The sequence below is a fragment of the Toxorhynchites rutilus genome, chromosome 1, assembly GCF_029784135.1.
Source record: "Toxorhynchites rutilus septentrionalis strain SRP chromosome 1, ASM2978413v1, whole genome shotgun sequence".
NCBI classification, from domain to species: Eukaryota; Metazoa; Arthropoda; class Insecta; order Diptera; family Culicidae; genus Toxorhynchites; species Toxorhynchites rutilus.
The window spans coordinates 55,836,765-55,855,557 of NC_073744.1; the positions used below are offsets into that span (position 1 = coordinate 55,836,765).

The following is an 18,793-nucleotide window of genomic DNA, read 5'->3' on the forward strand; positions in this document are numbered from 1 at the left end:
CCATTCAATGCTAAATCGATATAGTGGTTCTCAGATTTTCTCGAAAAGTGGTAATTTTGTCCTTATCGCAAAATATCAGACACGTATTTTTTATTTTTTTTTATTAGGGTGCCCATTTTTATTTTAGGGTGGTCCGAAAAATAAAAAAAAATCCACTTTTTCCCAAAAATTCCTTTTTTTTAAATTCATAACTTTTGAACCACCGAACCGATTTATATAATCGATATATCAAATTGAAGCCAATGCCTAGCCTTTAATAAAACAATTGAACTTGCCGAAAAATTGATTTTATTTTCTCAATTATTAATTGTAGTCGTTTTTCATTGTTTTCATGGCTTTGAACTATGTTTTTTTCTATTTTTTGTTGTTGAGGAATTTTTATAAAACATATTTCTATATCAGAGGAGCTTTTTCCTTTGTTTTTGAAAAATGATTTTTCAAAGTTTACCGATGGTTCGAAAAAACAATTTGTGCCTCTTTTTTGCACTACACCCAAAGTTAATTTTTAGCACATGTTATGATATCCCGATTTATTACATTAAATGAGCCGAAAAATAACAGAAAATGTTCCATTCCCCAAAACGTGTATATCATTTGTATAATATACTAGCTGACCCGGCAAACTTCATCCCGCCCAAAATTCATTTTTCGTTATCACATCCACGTTTTCTTACGAAGTGCACGTTCATGGATCCAATCGCAGAACTGTTCATTGATTGATCAACTAATCTACCCTTTAAAATTATTTTTTACTATAAAATTTAAGTACTTCTACCAAAACTCGACATCATAATATCAAATTAATTCAATTTTTTCAATTTTCATCCACTTGCAAAAACATGTTTCTCCGTTACATGGAATAAATGTTTGATACTGAAAATATGATAGAATGAATACAGGCCTAAATCGGACAATCGCTTTCTCGAGTTTTGCTCTTATCAACATATTCGGTGATCCATTTTTATTTATATAGATAGAAGACGATATAGCAGTGCATTTTATCAGAGAGAGGGGAGAAGATTTCACCATATGAACGTTTCGTGTCCCCTAAAATCTTCGCATGGAAAATTTGGATCCATTTGCTTGATTAATTCTCGAGTAATGTAGAAACTTGTGTTTCATTTATGTGGCAGCTCCCCCTTAGAAAGGTGGTGGAGTGTCTAACCACAATAGAAACATTTATTGCACCCTAAAACCTCCACATGCCCAATTTGGTTTAATTTGCTTGATAAATTCTCGAGTAATGCAGAAATTTGTGTTTCATTTGTATGGCAGATCACGAATACTGAAAGACAATTATTCGGATGAATCGAATATTTGAAAATGATCCGACGATTAATCGATAATCAAAAAACGAAAAATTTAGACATCTGTACTCGAAGCATTACTTCTACTACTCAAGGTTTATCGTGAGTGCAAGCCACAAACGATTAATCCCATTCCATAGAGCGGATGGCGAGTTCTTGATCGGAACGTGTACAAGAGACAATCAACTAAAGTCTTACGACACTCATCGAGGGATTTTTAATTCTCTATTGCACTGAACGCAGTGAGTGGCTGACTCAGTCTCGTGTCGATTTTATTTTGCTGTCGTCTCCCGCCCGATAAACAGAAGACGGGTAATGGATGCAATTGATTAATTTTATTACCAGCAGATTTGGGCGAATCTCATCCCGCCCAAAATCGCTTTTCAAATATTTTGACGTGGGACTACGTCTATCCGGAGTATATGGGGGGTAAAATGAAAACCTAAACACAGAACATGCAGGAAAAAATGAAAGATTCCGAATGCTTATAACTCGAGCATTTCTTACTGGATCGGAAAGATGTTTGCATCAATTGATAGGGAATATTTCTACGCTTCTATTGCAATTAATAAAATGTTGTTTTTCATTAGATAAACAATTGAATAACTGCAAAATGTTAAGCGATATCTAAACGCCCTAGCTGCCTCGTTTTGATTGGCCCGATTTACGGATTCCCCAACACAGCCATCAAAACCAAGCAGCCTTGGCGAAATATGCATTCCAAATACATGAAAGTATGGGGACTTTTGTTCTCACCGATATGTGTTCCCTAACATAGACTTCAAATCAAGCAGCGTTGGAGGAATCGCATTGCCAATACATGAAAGTCGGGGGTATTTTTTTCAGACTGAAATTTATTTTCCCAACACTAACTTCAAATCCATGGAGCGTAGGGAAATTGGCATTGCAAATACATGTAAGTAGGGGGCATATTTGTTCCGACTGAAATATGTTTCCGTAACACAGACTTTCAATTCAAGGAACGTAGGGAAATTGGCATTGCAAATACATGTAAGTAGGGGGCATTTTTGTTCCGGTGCGCGCGCACCGAGTGGAGTTTTTTCTTTCCGAATAAAATAACACAACCGTTCTACTCGGTTACACAATCTAGACCCCCTGTTTATTTTCACCTTTTTATTTTCCTCATCACTAAGGATGAGGAATCTAATTCCGTAACTAATACTATCCTACTCATCGCCGCCTGAACTGCGGAGGCGAAGTTTTTCCTAGTCTGTTTCCTACTGTTTATTAATTTTTTCGTATTATACTCATTAACTGTGAATGTGGGAGGTACCACATTGATATATAAAAGTCGAAATTCTTATTCAATTCTAATAAGATTTTTCCAATTATATATATTTTTGAATTTACAATATTTATTGCTAAGAGGAGCGCTTCACCGGCTGAAATGTGTTTCAGAAATTCGGAAATTGTTTCATTCTATCAAAAATTTAATCAATACAAACAAATGATTGCTAAGCCAAGGTAGTCCCACGTCAACCTTGCGGTTATATCATAGATATAACCCACACATATTTTTTTCTAGTAATAATTCAATTAATGATTTCACGAAACACTTTTCGAATTCAATGGAATTTAAGATCCTTTTTTATTCTGTAGATAAAACGGATCACATATTTGATTAATCCAATTCTGTGTGGTTACGTTTTTCGTTGCAATTAGTATGGACATATGTTATTCATATATCGTGGACTTCCGACATATGTGGCAGTAGATTTATTGAACGACCAATGCTTTTTTTTATATCCCTTCAAACTTGTTGCATCTCTTGAGTGTACATACTGCTTTGTCCGCAGATTTGTTTGCTTGAATCTGGTTAATATCAGGTTTTCAATCTCCATATTATCGAATAAATACTGTTGGAACAATCGGTATCGCAGAAAATGATTATCAACATCCTACCTAATCATCAAACGGTATGCGAAGAATTTAAGTGAACTGACGGCATTAGAATATATGCTTTGTGAGGTCCACACAATTATTACCAGAGCGGATAAACGTCCGACTGGAAGTCATGAACATCAATTTAATGTTCCCAAGATAAATTTATCCTTTGAAGGTCGTTAACCTTCCTAAAGATGATCAGATGGAATATATTCCAATGTCGTCTGGAATGACCGAACCAACACCTTATGATCGTGATGTTGTTTTTGTTATTGTTCTGATGTTTCATAACACGGCACTCTATTGATTATTCGCCGAAAATGGATAAAAAATTATCCTTGAGGTTAGCCTACGGTTTTAGTAGCAGTGCAATATGGTAATCCAGTCTCAGGATATAAAAACATTTTAAAATAAAGCTTTTTTTTTTTAATGAATCAGTAGTAAAACAAAACGTCAAAAAATTTCTCAGCTTTGTGATAGCAGATAATCATTACCCATTTGAGTTGTATGAGTATTCCCCCACAAACTGTGGATAGTCTATCTACATACAAATTATGTAGAGTTCCACAATCCTAAAATTTTATGAGTAAATATTTACGTGCTTACACAAAAAAAACACCTGTTGACATATTTGCGCTAATTTATGTTTTTGATTAATTCAAGGTAATTAAGGTCTTTTCTAGCCACAAGTTTCCTCGGGCCCGAAAGGATTGTTCTGTATTTGGGCTGGCGAAAAAATATATCTCGCAAGACCACGTGTTCGATGTCGTAATAGCCTTGGCCAATAACGCATTTACATTAACTCATAAAATAAGTGATTTGAGGGGGATTATTGTTCGTAGTCTCTTGTAGATGAATTTAAACACCATCTGAGAAATCCTCTGTGGAACATTAAACATTAAAGTCGTCCTATCTGCTGTAGCGCATTTTTTCCTCACACAGTTTCAACGCCCTCGGAGAGAAAAATTGAACGCCCGGACGAGAGAGCGAGAATCATAAAGCGTACGTCATAGAGATACTCATTCCCATGGAGCAAATTCTTGTTAGGAGTTGTAAACAAAACGAGGAAGGAGAGTAACTCAATTATTCGAACTAGTTTCAGTCTAGCAATGCTTTGGTCAACTCAGAGTTAACAAGAGAAAATCATTTGGTTATGATGGGAGAGGATTAATAGTTAGTCGCAGTTTGCACAGATTGCGATCTGTGCGGTTTGCGATTAATCATAAATCACATCATGCTCCCTTGTTTTCCATCCTTGATCGTGTGAAATCTTTGAAAGCTTTGCATTCCAGCCGGCCTTGACATTCCCCATTGACGTCGAATGGACTTTTTTTTGGCACAATCCCAAATGAAATGAGAAAAGAAAACAGAAAGAGATGTCAGCTCGCATACAAACAAACCTTTTTTGAAGCTTTTAAAACAGCTCATATTTTGCGCATTTGACCCTCTAGCACAGGGGTTTTCAGATTTTTTTTATGGCAGAGCACTTTTTATAGCAAAATTATTTGACGGGGCATCTGCATTTTTAATCAATTAAACAAATCCTATTAGCATTGACATTACCCAGCTGGGAACATCTCTATTCCGTTTGCGAGTTACACGACATCTGACCCGGGGTAAACAAGATAAATCACTATATGCCCTGTAAATTTAAATTGAAGAATGGTTTTCTTCATAGTGGGTTTTCAAGTTGGAGCATTTGCTATAACTTCGCGGAGCACAAATTTCACGCGGAGCACCATTTGAAAATCCCTGCTCTAGCACACGAAATGGCATTATTTCTGGCAAAGATGAAATGTTTTCAGCCAACGCTAGTTTGGGTGTACACTAAAGTACCTCTTTTTCACTTTTTTCACTTTTCCACTAAGGTATGCCATTTCGAGATGACCATTTTCATTGGCACTCTAGTATACATATACTTGACTTCAGCTACCAGCTAGGCATAACGTCAACAAGTTAATTATTTTTTTACGCATAACGTCCTGTTGAATCAACGAGGTGTATTTGTGTTGTTGGGATTTAAATTGATTGTGTAACACAAATAATATGTTAAAAGTTTGTATAAATCCCTTGCCGTACGATTTATTTTCCAACAGCACGGGCCAAACACGATCACATCGAGTCGTTTCGCTACTCTGCTGAGCGATCATAATACGCCAGAAGCTTGGAACCGTCGGCGAACCCATTTTTCGGTGAAGGATTAAAAACCAGATGGCTTTTGCGCCACTCTCCCAAGAGAGACTACCCGTCGTTTTAATTGCACGACTATGGTAGAGCCCCTCTATCAAACGGTCCCGAACAGTTCAGGTCTTCAAGACTACCGCCTTCGGACTACAGAAACTTTCGGTGTCTGGGTGTACCAGAATGGTCAGCACCAGTCTTCCAAGTTTCACAAAAAACACACTGCGTCCGGGATAAACATGTCCACGCTGCTGTTCGCAGTTTTGTGTTTGAATACAAACATTATTTTTTCGTACCGATGTTTGAAAATGTGACATGTTTGTATTCGTAGTATGTTTGGACATACGGTGTTTAATCCCAATGTTTCACATGATGTTCGAACATGGTGTACAGTTTCTCTTGCATTTTTACCCCAAGCACCGGCAGTGCGTAGAGTAGAAGCAGCGAATCGGACACCACATCACCAATCACAAATGCTTTCCTATCATTACAATGGGTGCTTCGTCTGAAATATTGGACAAATAAAATAAACCTCTTTATCTGTTCTCAACAAAATAAACGTCGATTGTTATCAGAGTTTTTCACAATAGATATCATTATTTAGTACACGCATCAATTTATATATTGAATTCATGTGATATTCGCTATTATTAGCTACTCAAATTGAATAGAGCGTAGCGGAGATGTTTAGTTACCCACATCTAATTTTGATTACAATATTTCTATAATTTTAATCGAATCTAAAGTACCAGAATTATTCAGCGGTGACATGTTAGGCGTGACGCTAACCACTCGACCACGGGAGCAACAATATTGGCTGGATCTTTGATTACAAATGGCCAATACTGCTTGTTCGCGACGAACGCGACCCGAGCTATAAAACGAGCGAAGAAGAGAAGAAGAAAGGATGATGCAATCACATGCACACATTGCATATGTAGAGCAGTGTAAGTATAGCTTTTAGTTTTATTCCTTCATTCAGTTTGTGATAACATCGAGAAATTAATGATGTGTTTTAGCCGCTGAAATTTCTCTGCTGGTTCTGCTGTATTCCGCTGAAGGTTGCACCTAAAACTAATTTTTGAGTATTTATTTATTTGGCCACCATTTGTACGACGTCGCCCGCTGTGCAGTCGGTTCCCCAGACTTCAATTGCCAACAAGCACACAAAAAAATGCTCATAGAAAGCTTCTTTATATTCAGAGAACGTTTTCTTTGCACGAAACCAAGGATTATTTAATCAGACTTGCAAAATGTGCATGAACTCATAACCTCTTTGTTCGTGCAACTCTTGTAATGCGAGCCAAATTTCAAGTTCGTTTCTGTGAAAAGGTATTCTACGAAGAAATGTTTTGGGATGAATAATTTCTTTCCGTGTATGAAAAGAAACGAAACGAAAGCAATGAATACTGCGACATCGGGTAATATGTTTGTACATGATGTTCTTGAATTATAAACATCGTGTTTGTTTTCACATGTTTATATTTGTGTATCATTGTTCGTGTTTGGGATAGACATTCAACACTAGCGAAAATCATGTTCGAATTCAAACAAAAACATGGAATTTTCACATCGCGTGGACATGTGTAAGTGTTTTTCGGAAGACTGGTCAGCACCTTTATAAAATCTTTTCGAAACCCGCGAACAAAAACCGAATTTCAGCTTCCGAACGGAAAAGGGATTGTTTCGGTGAGACGTAAATTTAATCCATGTGATTCTCCAACTAAAAAACCTCTATTTCTGCTGGAGTCAAAAGGAGTCAATTTCTATTTTCTTTACATTTTCCACACTTTCTACAATATTCTGTAGGTGGGACCAGAAAGCCGCGCTATGCGTCGCGTTGCGACAATTGTGCTTTGACACTTCATTTTAAATATGTGTGTTTCCATTTAGTCGAACACAATAATACGTTGCGTCATTAGCATCGTTATACTAAACGCAAACATTTGTTCTGAACTGCTTGCGCCGAATTCGCGATGACAGTGGCATGGTGTCGACGTCTGGTGGCAACTTCAAAGCAGGGCCATAATTTGGGTCCCAAACTCGTTAGTGTATTCTCTATCAGATTAGAAGACACTGAGCCGGTTTTTAAATTCTTAACTTTGAATAAAAATTTTCACATCATGTTATTTGATTACTTGAAACACGTGTTTCTGACTTTCATTCAACCATATGGCTAAACAATTCCAACATTGTTGCTGAATTTTTTCATCATCATATAGAGTTTTTTTTTTGACGTAGGACTACGTCTAACCGGAAGATAAAGGGGGTGAAATGGAAATCTAGGCACTGAACAAGTAGGAAAAAATGCAAGATTTGGAACGCTTATAACTCGAGCATTTCTCAATAGATCGCAAAGGTTTTTGCATCAATTGATAGGAAATATATCTACGCATCTATCATAACGAATAACATTTCATTTTTCTTGAGATAAATAATTGAATAATTGTGAAATATCAACCATTGTCAAAATGCACTATGTGCCCATTTTTGATTGCTCCATTTTGTGCTCCTCAAATCGTACCGACCAAAACGGGCAACCAGAGCAGCAGCGAAATATAATGAAGCACGATTGGAAAGGAAAAAGAAAAAAATGAACGAAACATTGGTCGCAGTCTCACACATGCGTAATTCTCGAGCCAGCCAGTCAGCTTAAAAATACCCGCTCCGCTGCCGTAACGATCATTCTCGTTCAAACCGTACACCACATCGGTTCGCATCACAACACATCAACAAACCAACCCAAGCAGCCATGTCTGGACATGGTAAAGGAGGAAAAGTGAAGGGAAAGGCAAAATCCCGCTCGAACCGTGTTGATCTGGAGTTTCCCGCATGGGTAGCTAGGCCGAGCGCGTTAGTACCAGTGCACCAGTCCACCTAGTCGTCGTTATATAGTTTCGGCCGCCGAAGTGATCGAGTTAGCTGGCAAAGCTGCTCGCGACGATAAGAAAACCCGCATTCGGAACAGAACACATTCGGTTCGGTGGACATCAAGACAACAGGCAGTTGCAGCGAATGGCGAGTGGCAAACGCAATCGCAAAACGGCATCAGGTAGCAGAAGAAAAAAGTTTGTTCTTTATACAAACTGCTTTGGTGGCAAATCCAGAACAAGGCGGCATCGAGGGCATTCGAAATGGTTTTTTTTCAAAACCACGAGTACTAAGTTTTCTAAATTGGAACCCTCCATAAAACAAGGCGCTTTTCAGGGCCATTAAACCTTCCAAAAAAGAGTTTAGGAAATACAGTTCAATGCTTTCTAAAACAATATCCAAAATAATAATAAAACACAAATTGAATTTTTCATAATTTGTTAGCCAGGATCTGATAGTATGTGAATTTGGCAGTTGTTCTGAGCTTATTGATAGTTGGGAACTTTCCTGATTATTCAATTTTCACCCATTCTTAAATTGTTTCCAGATTGAAAGTACAGTAATTTACAATTAGTTCGACATTTAGCTAATTGGACGGACATGTAATGCGACTTATTTAGTTGGACATTTTTGTAAACATAGAGATCCAAATTATGACCCCACATTGAAAGTCGACCCTGTACCACTGTCATCGCAAATGTTCAATTACAGGTTAAAATCGCCTCCAATGCGACACTGAGTGGCGCGTCGGCACGTCGCATTGAATGTAATTTATAGTACAACATGTCACAAAGCTGGATGGGAAGAAATTTTCCAACTGTGAAAGCTGTGGCGAGTGGCAACAAATCGCTAAACAGGAAGGTTTAGCCGAACAAGATGGGGATATCGAGTGATAACAAAACAATAAACTCTTTAGATTGAAGATAATTTTGTGATCCTGAAAAGGACCCTTTTTATGTGAATCCAACGAGCGAACAAATCGTAATGAATGTATTTTTTTGCCATCGCTCCCATTTAACGCTCATTCGTTCGTCTCGTTGGACTCGCCCCTCTGGCTGAGTCTGCCGATTTGTCTCTATCCGGTGAGTGTGTACCGCTAGAGTATAAAACACGCGGACCCCAAAAAAATATCTTAAGGTTTAACCTAACAAGATGGGAATATCGAGTGATAACAAAAACACAACACCAAAGGTTCTTTTCAGAACCATCAACATATTCATAAAGAGTAAACAGTAAACTAATCCATTTTTCAGGTAGATAGTTAGGTATTCACATAGGAGAAGAAAATAAAACAATATATTTAAAATATATATTTAACAAAAGCTGTCCCCTTTGTATAGTCCTACGTCACTCCGGTTATGTCCCCGACATTACCCACCCGTCTTTTATTTTTTTTATTTTAGGCTCATTAGCATTTTAGCTGTAACAGAGCCGAATTTTAATCGTGTACATGTCACATGTTTATCATATCTATAATTAGCACATTACACAGTTGCCATTTTTCGGGGTTAGAGTATTTCCTTCTATACCATTGCATATGGTACACATTTTTACACAGTAGCCATTTAGGCGTGAGAGTTTTCTATTTGTTCTTCCATTATCCAGTTAGACCGGACAGCGGAGACAGTTGATTGATCATTATTGAGTTATTTATAGAACAGCAGCCCGATGTTTCTTGCAGAGCAGAGCAATTGTATGGATGAATCGATCTAATTTCGACCGTGGATCGATCTCCATCGCTGATGATTGTTGCGTGGACGTAGTTATTCTGTAACAACACAAATATGGTCAAATGAGGGCCCTGAGTTTTGAACTCACGATCGATCGCTTACTAAGCGAACGCGCAACCAATGTGGCTACGGAGACCCCTATCATATAGAATTGTCTTCATAAACAATTTTCGTATGAGACTTTTTCACCACCTGCAAACAAAAATGTTTTTCGTTTAAATAGAATACTAGTTTGATATGGAAACGATCATTTTCATTCATAATTTCAATTTTGAAAACGTGTCCATTCCAACTGAAAATCAGCTATTCTTTTACGCTCCCCTAAACTAGTAAACGAAGCTCAATGCCGGCAGCGCGGATATGTCAATGTGCTGTTTTTAAAAAGATTCAACTGATCCGTGGACACAACAAGAACAAGATTTTCATACGAATTTTATTTTGTTTTTGTTTACATGAAAAGTGGTGACGCGAATGCTAGTCGATCTCCGGATTCGCTCCAGAACTCGGGGACGTGTTGGCCTAAGGGTAGTCTGCGATCGGTGGTGTGGGGCATAGGCAAGACAACCCGATGAGGGTCCACCATCAGTCCAACTGTGTGCACGTAAGTTGTCACGTGATGTGCTTACACTCACACCAATGCACCAGTTAGCATAGAACCGAACGAGGCCCTTCATCTCCCTTGGATCGCCCTTCGGGTGCGGACAGTTGGTCCATCAGCGGTCCTACAGGCAAGAGGTGCATTCGACAGCTCCGGCACGCTCGGGCGATTGCCAGTGGCATACGGCCGACCCCACAGGTGGGTTTCTCCAAAAGTGCAGTGTGTTTAGCGCACACCGCGGGATACTGCGGATGCACCGAGTATTGGTCGGACATTCCGGGTTGACTCTCGTCCGTTTCGTCGTGGATTCGGACTCACCCGATATTTGGCTGAATTGTCCAGCCGCAAGGCTCTAGATAAGCCGCCTGATGAACAGGCTTTCCTGTTAACAAAGGGTTTATAAAGTGAGTTAATTCAGGAGAGAAGAGTTTCCTTTAGTCTTTAACCTTGATTATCCTTAAACGTAATCGCATACGGAACACTATAAGCTATTTTTTTCTTTAATTATTGTATTACTACCTAAACAATTACTAAAGAAACAACAATTGAATCTTTGAAACACTCAATTAAACACCGTCCTACCGAAACAAGCTGATCACAGAGTTTAACGACCCACTTTGCCTCCGGTCTCTATACTGCACTCTGGTGCGATCGATTCTGGAATTTAACTCTGTAGTTTGGTGCCCATACCAGTCAACATGGACCGCAAGAGTCGAAGCAATACAGAGGAAATTCGTTAGATATGCCCTCCGACGTCTTTCGTGGCGAGATGCATTGAACCTTCCCCGATACGAAGATCGATGCAGATTGCTGGGACTACAGACACTGGAACAGAGAAGGAGTATTGACCAAGCTGTTTTTTTTCTGCTTCTTTCTGCTTCTTGAGCCCCGAAATACTTTGTACGGCCTCCATGACCCTGTGCGATTCATGTCGGCAAGTTTCAATTAAGTTTTCGCTCACTTTGATTTTGGCTCTACTGCGTCCGCATTCAAACACAGACTCACAGAACTGAATAGGATGAACTACTGACAACGACATTAACTATGGACAAGGGCCCAGTTCCCAATCAGTTTTTTGTTATTTTTTTATGATTTGACCACAGTTGACGCCTATTATTATTTACTTTTTTATATTTGTTGTGTTCAAAATGTGCTACTTTTTTATACTTATATATGTTTTGCATGTGAATGAAAAGATATGGGGTTTTGGCCTTCTCTTTTTGGTTTTTCCCCATCTTAATTCATTCCTTAATTCAACAAAAGTCAGATGAATAAATAATAAATAATAATAATAATAAATAATAATAATAATAATAATCACCCAGGCACGTTCCGTTAGCCGACCGCTCCACAAACGAAATGGTCGAAGAACTCCAAAGTCGGTTTGATCATACCTCTGAGTATGCCAAGTGGCTGTACACCCAGGTTTTTTTGACGCGGGGGATACGTACCTCGTAAAAAACCACGTTAATTGGAAAATCCGCGTAAAAAAACCGCGTTAATTCGAAAATCCGCGTAAAAAAAACCATGTTACCTAATGATAGATATCAGATGGGGCTATCCTTATGTATAACGGAAGTAAAAAGTTGCTCGCTTCCGAAAACCCGTAGTTTTTTCCTGCAATTTCGTTGGTTACTGGCTATAGGCTATAGTTCGGTTTTCCCCACGAATGAGGTCATCTGCTGCTGCTAGCAGATTCCCTAGTAATTTGTACACTCTTCTGCCGATGCACGTGCAGTACCACTGTTGGACCGTCCAGAACTAAGTAGACAGGGAAATCCATTCACGAATCGCTACCCGTAAAAACCCCGTCCCGTTGTACCTCCCGGCGAGCTCACCGTTACGTAACACCTAAAACCCACGTAAGAATCGTGATAAGGTGCGGCACTAAGCTGTAAGCTCCGTTACAAGCACTAATTACCGTAATATGCTCTAAGGGAACATGAGTGAAAAATGTGAGCTAAGGGAGAGATGTGATATTGCACTGGTCTTTTTTTACGCGGGTACCGCGTAAAAAAACCGCGTTAATTGGAAAATCCGCGTAAAAAACATCGTAAAAAAACCGCGTTAATTGGAAAATCCGCGTAAAAAACATCGTAAAAAAACCGCGCAAAAAAAAAACCTGGGTGTAATTAGAATTCGCCCGTAATAATATTGTTGTATATTGTAATAACCATTGTTATGCAGCAGACATTTTTCGGAATTCAGAGCCCTCTGCAAGCGAGTCTGTTCCCACCTTCGCCATAACTCCACATCTTTTATGGCGTATTTGAATTTAAATTGAATTATTATTTTTTTCTTTTTTTATCCTCAACATTTTTGTTCTCGATATGATACCAGATCTCGACGTTTTTTGGTACCTATCTTTAAATCAGGCGCTAAATCTGACGTGCGTAATTATCGTGGAATTGCCATTATCTCTTGCATGCCTAAACTATTCGGAGCAATAGTCAACGAAAAAGTCTTCCAACAAGTAAAGAATAGACGGCGCCAGTGGTTGTATGGTTAGCGTAACAGCCTCACAATCCGATCGGCCTGGGTTCAATCCCAGCTGGCGTCGTTGGGATTTTCTGAGGCGAAAAATCTCTGGTTACGTCTTCCTTCGGAGCGGAAGTAAAAGAAGTTGGCCCGGCTCATGAGTTGTTGAGTCTGATAGGTAGGAACAGGTGGAGTCGCCTCCCTGATGTCGGTGATTGGCACTAAAGTGGTGGAAATAGGCCGACGAAAAATAAGCGAAGATAAAAAAAAAAAAAAGTAAAGAATAGAATTACGTGTATGGAAATGGAAATGGAATGGAATGGAAAATGGCTAACACGTAGAAGCTCTTTACACTAACTTCAGTAAAGCATTTGACCGCATCGACATTCCATTACTACTCTTCAAATTGCAGGAAATTGAAATGGAACTCTCATCTTGGTCCTCTTCTTTTCATTCTGTACGTTAATGACATCTCCCTCGTTCTCAAGCGTATCAATGTACTTGTGTATGCCGACGACATGAATGCTTTTCGCGGAAATTGGTAATGAAAACGACATCGAAACATTTCGAAACGAAATACATGTATTCCATACTTGGTGTGATAAAAATCTACTAAAACTGAATGTGAAAAAGTGACACTCTATAACATTTAGCAGAAAAAAACATGTACCAAATATTGTAATATGTCTTGGAAATCAAAATGAAGAAAAATGTGAAGTAGTTAGAGATCTAGGCGTCGTCCTGGACTGTAAACTCACATTCAGAGAACACTACAACTCTGTAATAAATAAGGCGAATAGTGTGTTAAGTTTTGTCAAACGCTTCTCACATAACTTCCAGGACCCATACACAATAAAGCTTTTATATATTACATATGTAAGGCCTATTCTGGAATACTGTAACATCGTTTGGAACCCGTATATGGTCGTACATGAAGAACGCATTGAGTCAGTCCAGAAACAGTTTCTTCTATTTGCACTTCGTAAACTCAACTGGACCTCATTTCCACTTCCTTCATATGAAGCACGCTGCATGCTCATAAACATCCAAACACTAAAAGAACGGCGTGAATTTGCAATGCTTTCTTTTGTTAATGACCTAATTTCGCAACGAGTACAGTCAGCTGATTTACTGGAAAAACTAAATTTCTATGTACATGGGCGTCAACTAAGAACACGAAATTTGTTTCTAACCAAAACATCCAGAGCAAACTATGCAAATAACGCCCCTATCAATCGCATGATGCGTATATACAATCAGCACTGCGAAATAATTGACACAACAATGAATAAAAAACAGCTAAAAAGAAACATGTACTGCAAAAATAATATTTAACCTAAGAAAACATTGTAACATTAGTGTATAAGTGTGTAGTCTACATTTGTTTGACGAAGTGAATAAATAAAGTTTGATGCATTTTGAAGTCATTTGGCATCGAACACAAAATTTCGATTTTCCAAATTTCATGTACAACTAAGTCCTAACACCACCCGCCCTCCTTGGAGCGCTTTTTACAAAATTTTAAATAAGTTTACCCAACGAATCAAAAGTTAGAGTAATTTGAGTGTGTGCAGATTTCAAACGGTACACCCTTTATGAAATTTTCCCTCCTAAAAATCCGGAAGAAACGAACGCTAATGGGAATTGCAAATAAATCTAACGATTGTGACCACCACATCGACCAGATGGTCCACTAGTTATTGAACAGCATCATCCCATCGATAGACTCTCGTGTGCCCAAGAAATCCAATACACCCATCAATCATACTGCGAATGTGGAGGTGGAAATGCAATTCCTCTTTCCCACCAAAAGACAAATTTGTAATAGTTCGAAAACAGGCGGCGCTGAATACAACACGAGCAACCATTCAAACATCGCGAATCACATTGCAACTTACTCCATCTATTATTTCCAACCCGGCAAGCCTAACGTGCGGAGTCGAATACCCATTGGCAATGCACTTCTTCTGGGCCTCGTGGAAGCGTCGCAGATTTTGCTCGTGCCCGTCCGGGTCGTGACGGGCGGGAAACTTGAACGCACAGCAGTGGAACGAGTGGGTGAGGAAAGCGATTTGTAGATTCTGCGGAATGGAAAACGTCGGCCTGGTGAGCAATTTTTCACTAAAGCCGGAAAACTCACAAACTCACCCTGAAGTTGTAAACCGATGGAATCGTTTTGAACGAGTGTGTGTTCTGAATGCGAAGCACTTCCAGATCACTCAAACCCTCGGTTGGCATGGCTTCGATGGCTGTCCCGGAGAGATCGCTGGAAACGAAAATGGTATCAACACATATTGCGGTAGAGAGGGGTTATTTAAATTAATTAATATATGTTTCTCTGTATGTCTTTATACTTTTTTGATGAAGGGCACTCACAGTTCTCGGATGTTTCTAATTCCAACGAAAGCTGATTGGTGTATACTTTTCAACTTAACGTTCATTTTCAGGCTTCTACACAGATTTGTGACATGTAATGAAAGAAGCAAACATGATGGATTTAATTAACGATATAATTAATAACTGAGTTTGATACCTACAGTTTTGCTACCTCAGAGCCAAAGAACGCAGCACCATGAATGTTGGTGAGGGCATTATTATCTAAAATTCTGGAGAAAGAATAAAATGAATATAGCGCGTCTCCATTGAAAACAAATACACAATCGATCTTCTCATTACCACCCATCATGAAGCATCACGCAATGCTTGTATTTCATCGTATTGTGAATGTCAGAAACAGTTCATTATAAACCGTACCATCTGAACCATTTCAAATGATATTATGTACTCAAGCTGTCTTCGTTATGCCTCTGGCCAAATGAATTCACCTTATTTCATTGCACAAGTGGTCCATCCCATTCTACATCCTGTATTGCTCATGTTCAAAGCGAATGCTCAATCAAATAAAAAGGCACTAGCCATTCAGAGTGGAGTTGTGGAACAAGTCGAGTAGCTAATGCATGCCTATTTCAATGCAAATAATCCCACTACATTTCAACGAAATGTGAAAATTGTATTGCTATATAGTAAATCAGCCATTCCATGCCAAACCGATAAAGTGGTTCTCAGATTTTCGTGAAAAGTGTTAGTCTTGTTCCTTACCGCAAAATATGGGACACGCATTTTTTTATTAGGGTGCCATTTTCTTTTTAGGGTGGTCCGAAAAATCGACTTTTTCCCCTTTTTTTGCAAAAATTACTTTTTTCAAAAAGTGTTAATTTTTGAACTAACAAACCAATTCAGACGACCGAAATGTCAAATTATAGCCAATTAGCCTTTTTCGAAAAAATATTACACTTGAAAAAAAAATTAAATTTTGATTTGCAAGCAAATTGAATGCAAATCCAAAATGGCCGCCACCGCAAAATGGCACCATATATACAGGGTTTTCCATTTCGGGCTTCCGAAAGTATACATCCCTGCGCTGACAACCGTTTGACATAGCTGTCAACCAAAGCGTCATATCGTTAGTTGAATGTCTGCCATTTTACAATTTGGATCGTTTTAGCATCGCACAACGTGTTAATTTTGTTAAATTATACTATAAAAATGATGAAAAACCGGCAAATGTTTTTCGAGCATTACGGACGGATTTTGGTCGTCATGGACGGCCTACAGAGCACACATTCGCTAATGTAGTGCGTAAATTCGAACAAACTGGATCCGTAGCGGATATTGTGAAACCTGTGCATCATCGTAATGTGCGCTCGGCCGAAAATATTGCTGCTGTTGCTGCCATTGTGGAGGATGACCCGAATGTTTCGATTCCACGGGGTGCTTAGCAATTGGGCTTGTCAAACACATCATTGTGGCGAATTTTGAATTTGGACTTGCACCTACATCCATATAAAGTCCAACTGGTACAAAAATTAGAGCGTGGTGACCATGGAATGCGCCAGGCATACGTCCATTGGGTGAACGAACAACAGCAGCAAAATGCTGAATTTTCGCATCGAATTTTCTTCAGCGATGAGGCACATTTCGAGCTCGGTGGTTATGTGAACACCCAAAATTTCCGTATATGGGGCTCAGAAAATCCACACGTGATTGTTGAGAGGCCATTGCATCCGCCAAAAGTCACTGTTTGGTGCGCATTATGGTCTGGTGGAGTCATCGGGCCGTATTTCTTTGAAAATGAGGACGGCGAGACGGTAACTGTGAATGGTGAGCGCTATGGTCGCATGTTAACCGGTTTTTTTTTGCCACAAATTGAAGATATGGATACGGATGACATGTGGTTTCAGCAGGACGGCGCCACGTGCCACACAACACGACCGAACGTGGCAATATTGCGAACGAAATTTGAGGGACGCATAATTTCGCGTTTTGGTGATGCCAATTGGCCGTCCAGATCATGCGATTTGAACCCGCTAGACTTTTTTTTGTGGGGTTATGCGAAAGACCGTGTCTATGCCAACTCTCCGTAAACTCTTGAACATTTGAAAGACAACATTCGTGAAGTTATGACCGAGATACCGCCCCATATGTGCCGAAAAGTCATCGAAAATTACCTGTTCCGGATCAAGGTGTGCGAGGAAGCCCTAGGTGGAATGGTCGAATGATGTTGTATTTCACACATAATGGCATAAACCAAACTTTAATTTGAAATAAAAGTTTCATCAAAATTCGAATTCTAAGTGTGTTTTATTTTAATTTACTTTCGGAATTTAAAGTTGGAAAACCCTGTATTATTATGATCTCCAATTTAATAGGTATGATTCAATTTTTATATATTATACCAAAATTACGCACACAAATGAAAAGAGCTCGCAGAATTACGATGTTACTGCACAAAATATGTTGCTGCTTATTCACTAATACTAATGCGTGAACCTTCAGAGCATACCAGGGTAACTGGATATGTACAATGATTCACAACAAGGAAGCCGTTTCAGACAACTTGTAGGAGTGCAGCAAATCTTGCACTCACATCCGTGGAAGGAATTAACACGTTTTCGAAATGAAAATTATCAATGAAAATTTTATTTTCTGTATCAAATGAATATTCGGTTTTATGGTCTGAAAAGTTTTCTTCAAACAGTGGAAGAGTCTTGAACGAAAATTAATGCTGTCGGTTTTTAATTATAATCTCAAAAATTTGATTCACCCTTATAATGACCTTCAGCAATGGTTTTAACATGTTTAGAATAGCATGTTTTGAGAATTCGAAATACTATCAGCATTTATTTTCATTGATCTTTTGATGGTTTCAAGCTGCTTTTTTCCACAGTTATTATAATGGCTTCTGGTTGCTTCACTCATTCAAACCGTTCCTAGATGTCGACACCGTACTTTGTTGTTCTAAAATGAACTCAGCCCACCTTACTTTATCAATCGTTATCGATAAAATGAACTACCTCATTTTATCAACCGTTATTGATAAAATGAACGTGCCCTGCCCTGTTTCAGTAATGATGAACCGATATCAGAAAATCCGTATTTTCGTCATTATTTCAATTACACGATAATTTTCAATGTCATTCTGTTGAACTAATGTCAATACGATTGATCGTGTAAGGGCTGCTTCAGAATATCAACAAATATTCACGAGTAACGAATATAATTTTATTTCAGTGTAAATGACTTTTTTTCAGTTTGAAACACACTTCCCTCATTATATTGATGACAATAACAAACGAGTTCATTTTGTTCATATTCACTGGTTGTCTGGATCTGTCATTTTGATTTTCGTTTGGAGTATATAGTATATAGGTTTGGAGTATATA

At 38.7% G+C, this 18,793-nt stretch overlaps 1 protein-coding gene across 1 annotated transcript in view; it reads right to left on the minus strand.

Moving 5' to 3' along the window:
- Positions 1–18,793, minus strand: part of LOC129763263 (lutropin-choriogonadotropic hormone receptor) — a 105,914-nt gene that overhangs the window by 12,137 nt on the left and 74,984 nt on the right. Inside the window, exons 6-9 of the mRNA XM_055762161.1 lie at positions 15,608–15,676; positions 15,447–15,521; positions 15,219–15,336; positions 14,969–15,151 (exon numbers count right to left, since the gene is read on the minus strand). Of these exons, the coding sequence (XP_055618136.1) occupies positions 14,969–15,151; positions 15,219–15,336; positions 15,447–15,521; positions 15,608–15,676 (445 nt within the window). The remainder of the gene's footprint in view (positions 1–14,968; positions 15,152–15,218; positions 15,337–15,446; positions 15,522–15,607; positions 15,677–18,793) is intronic.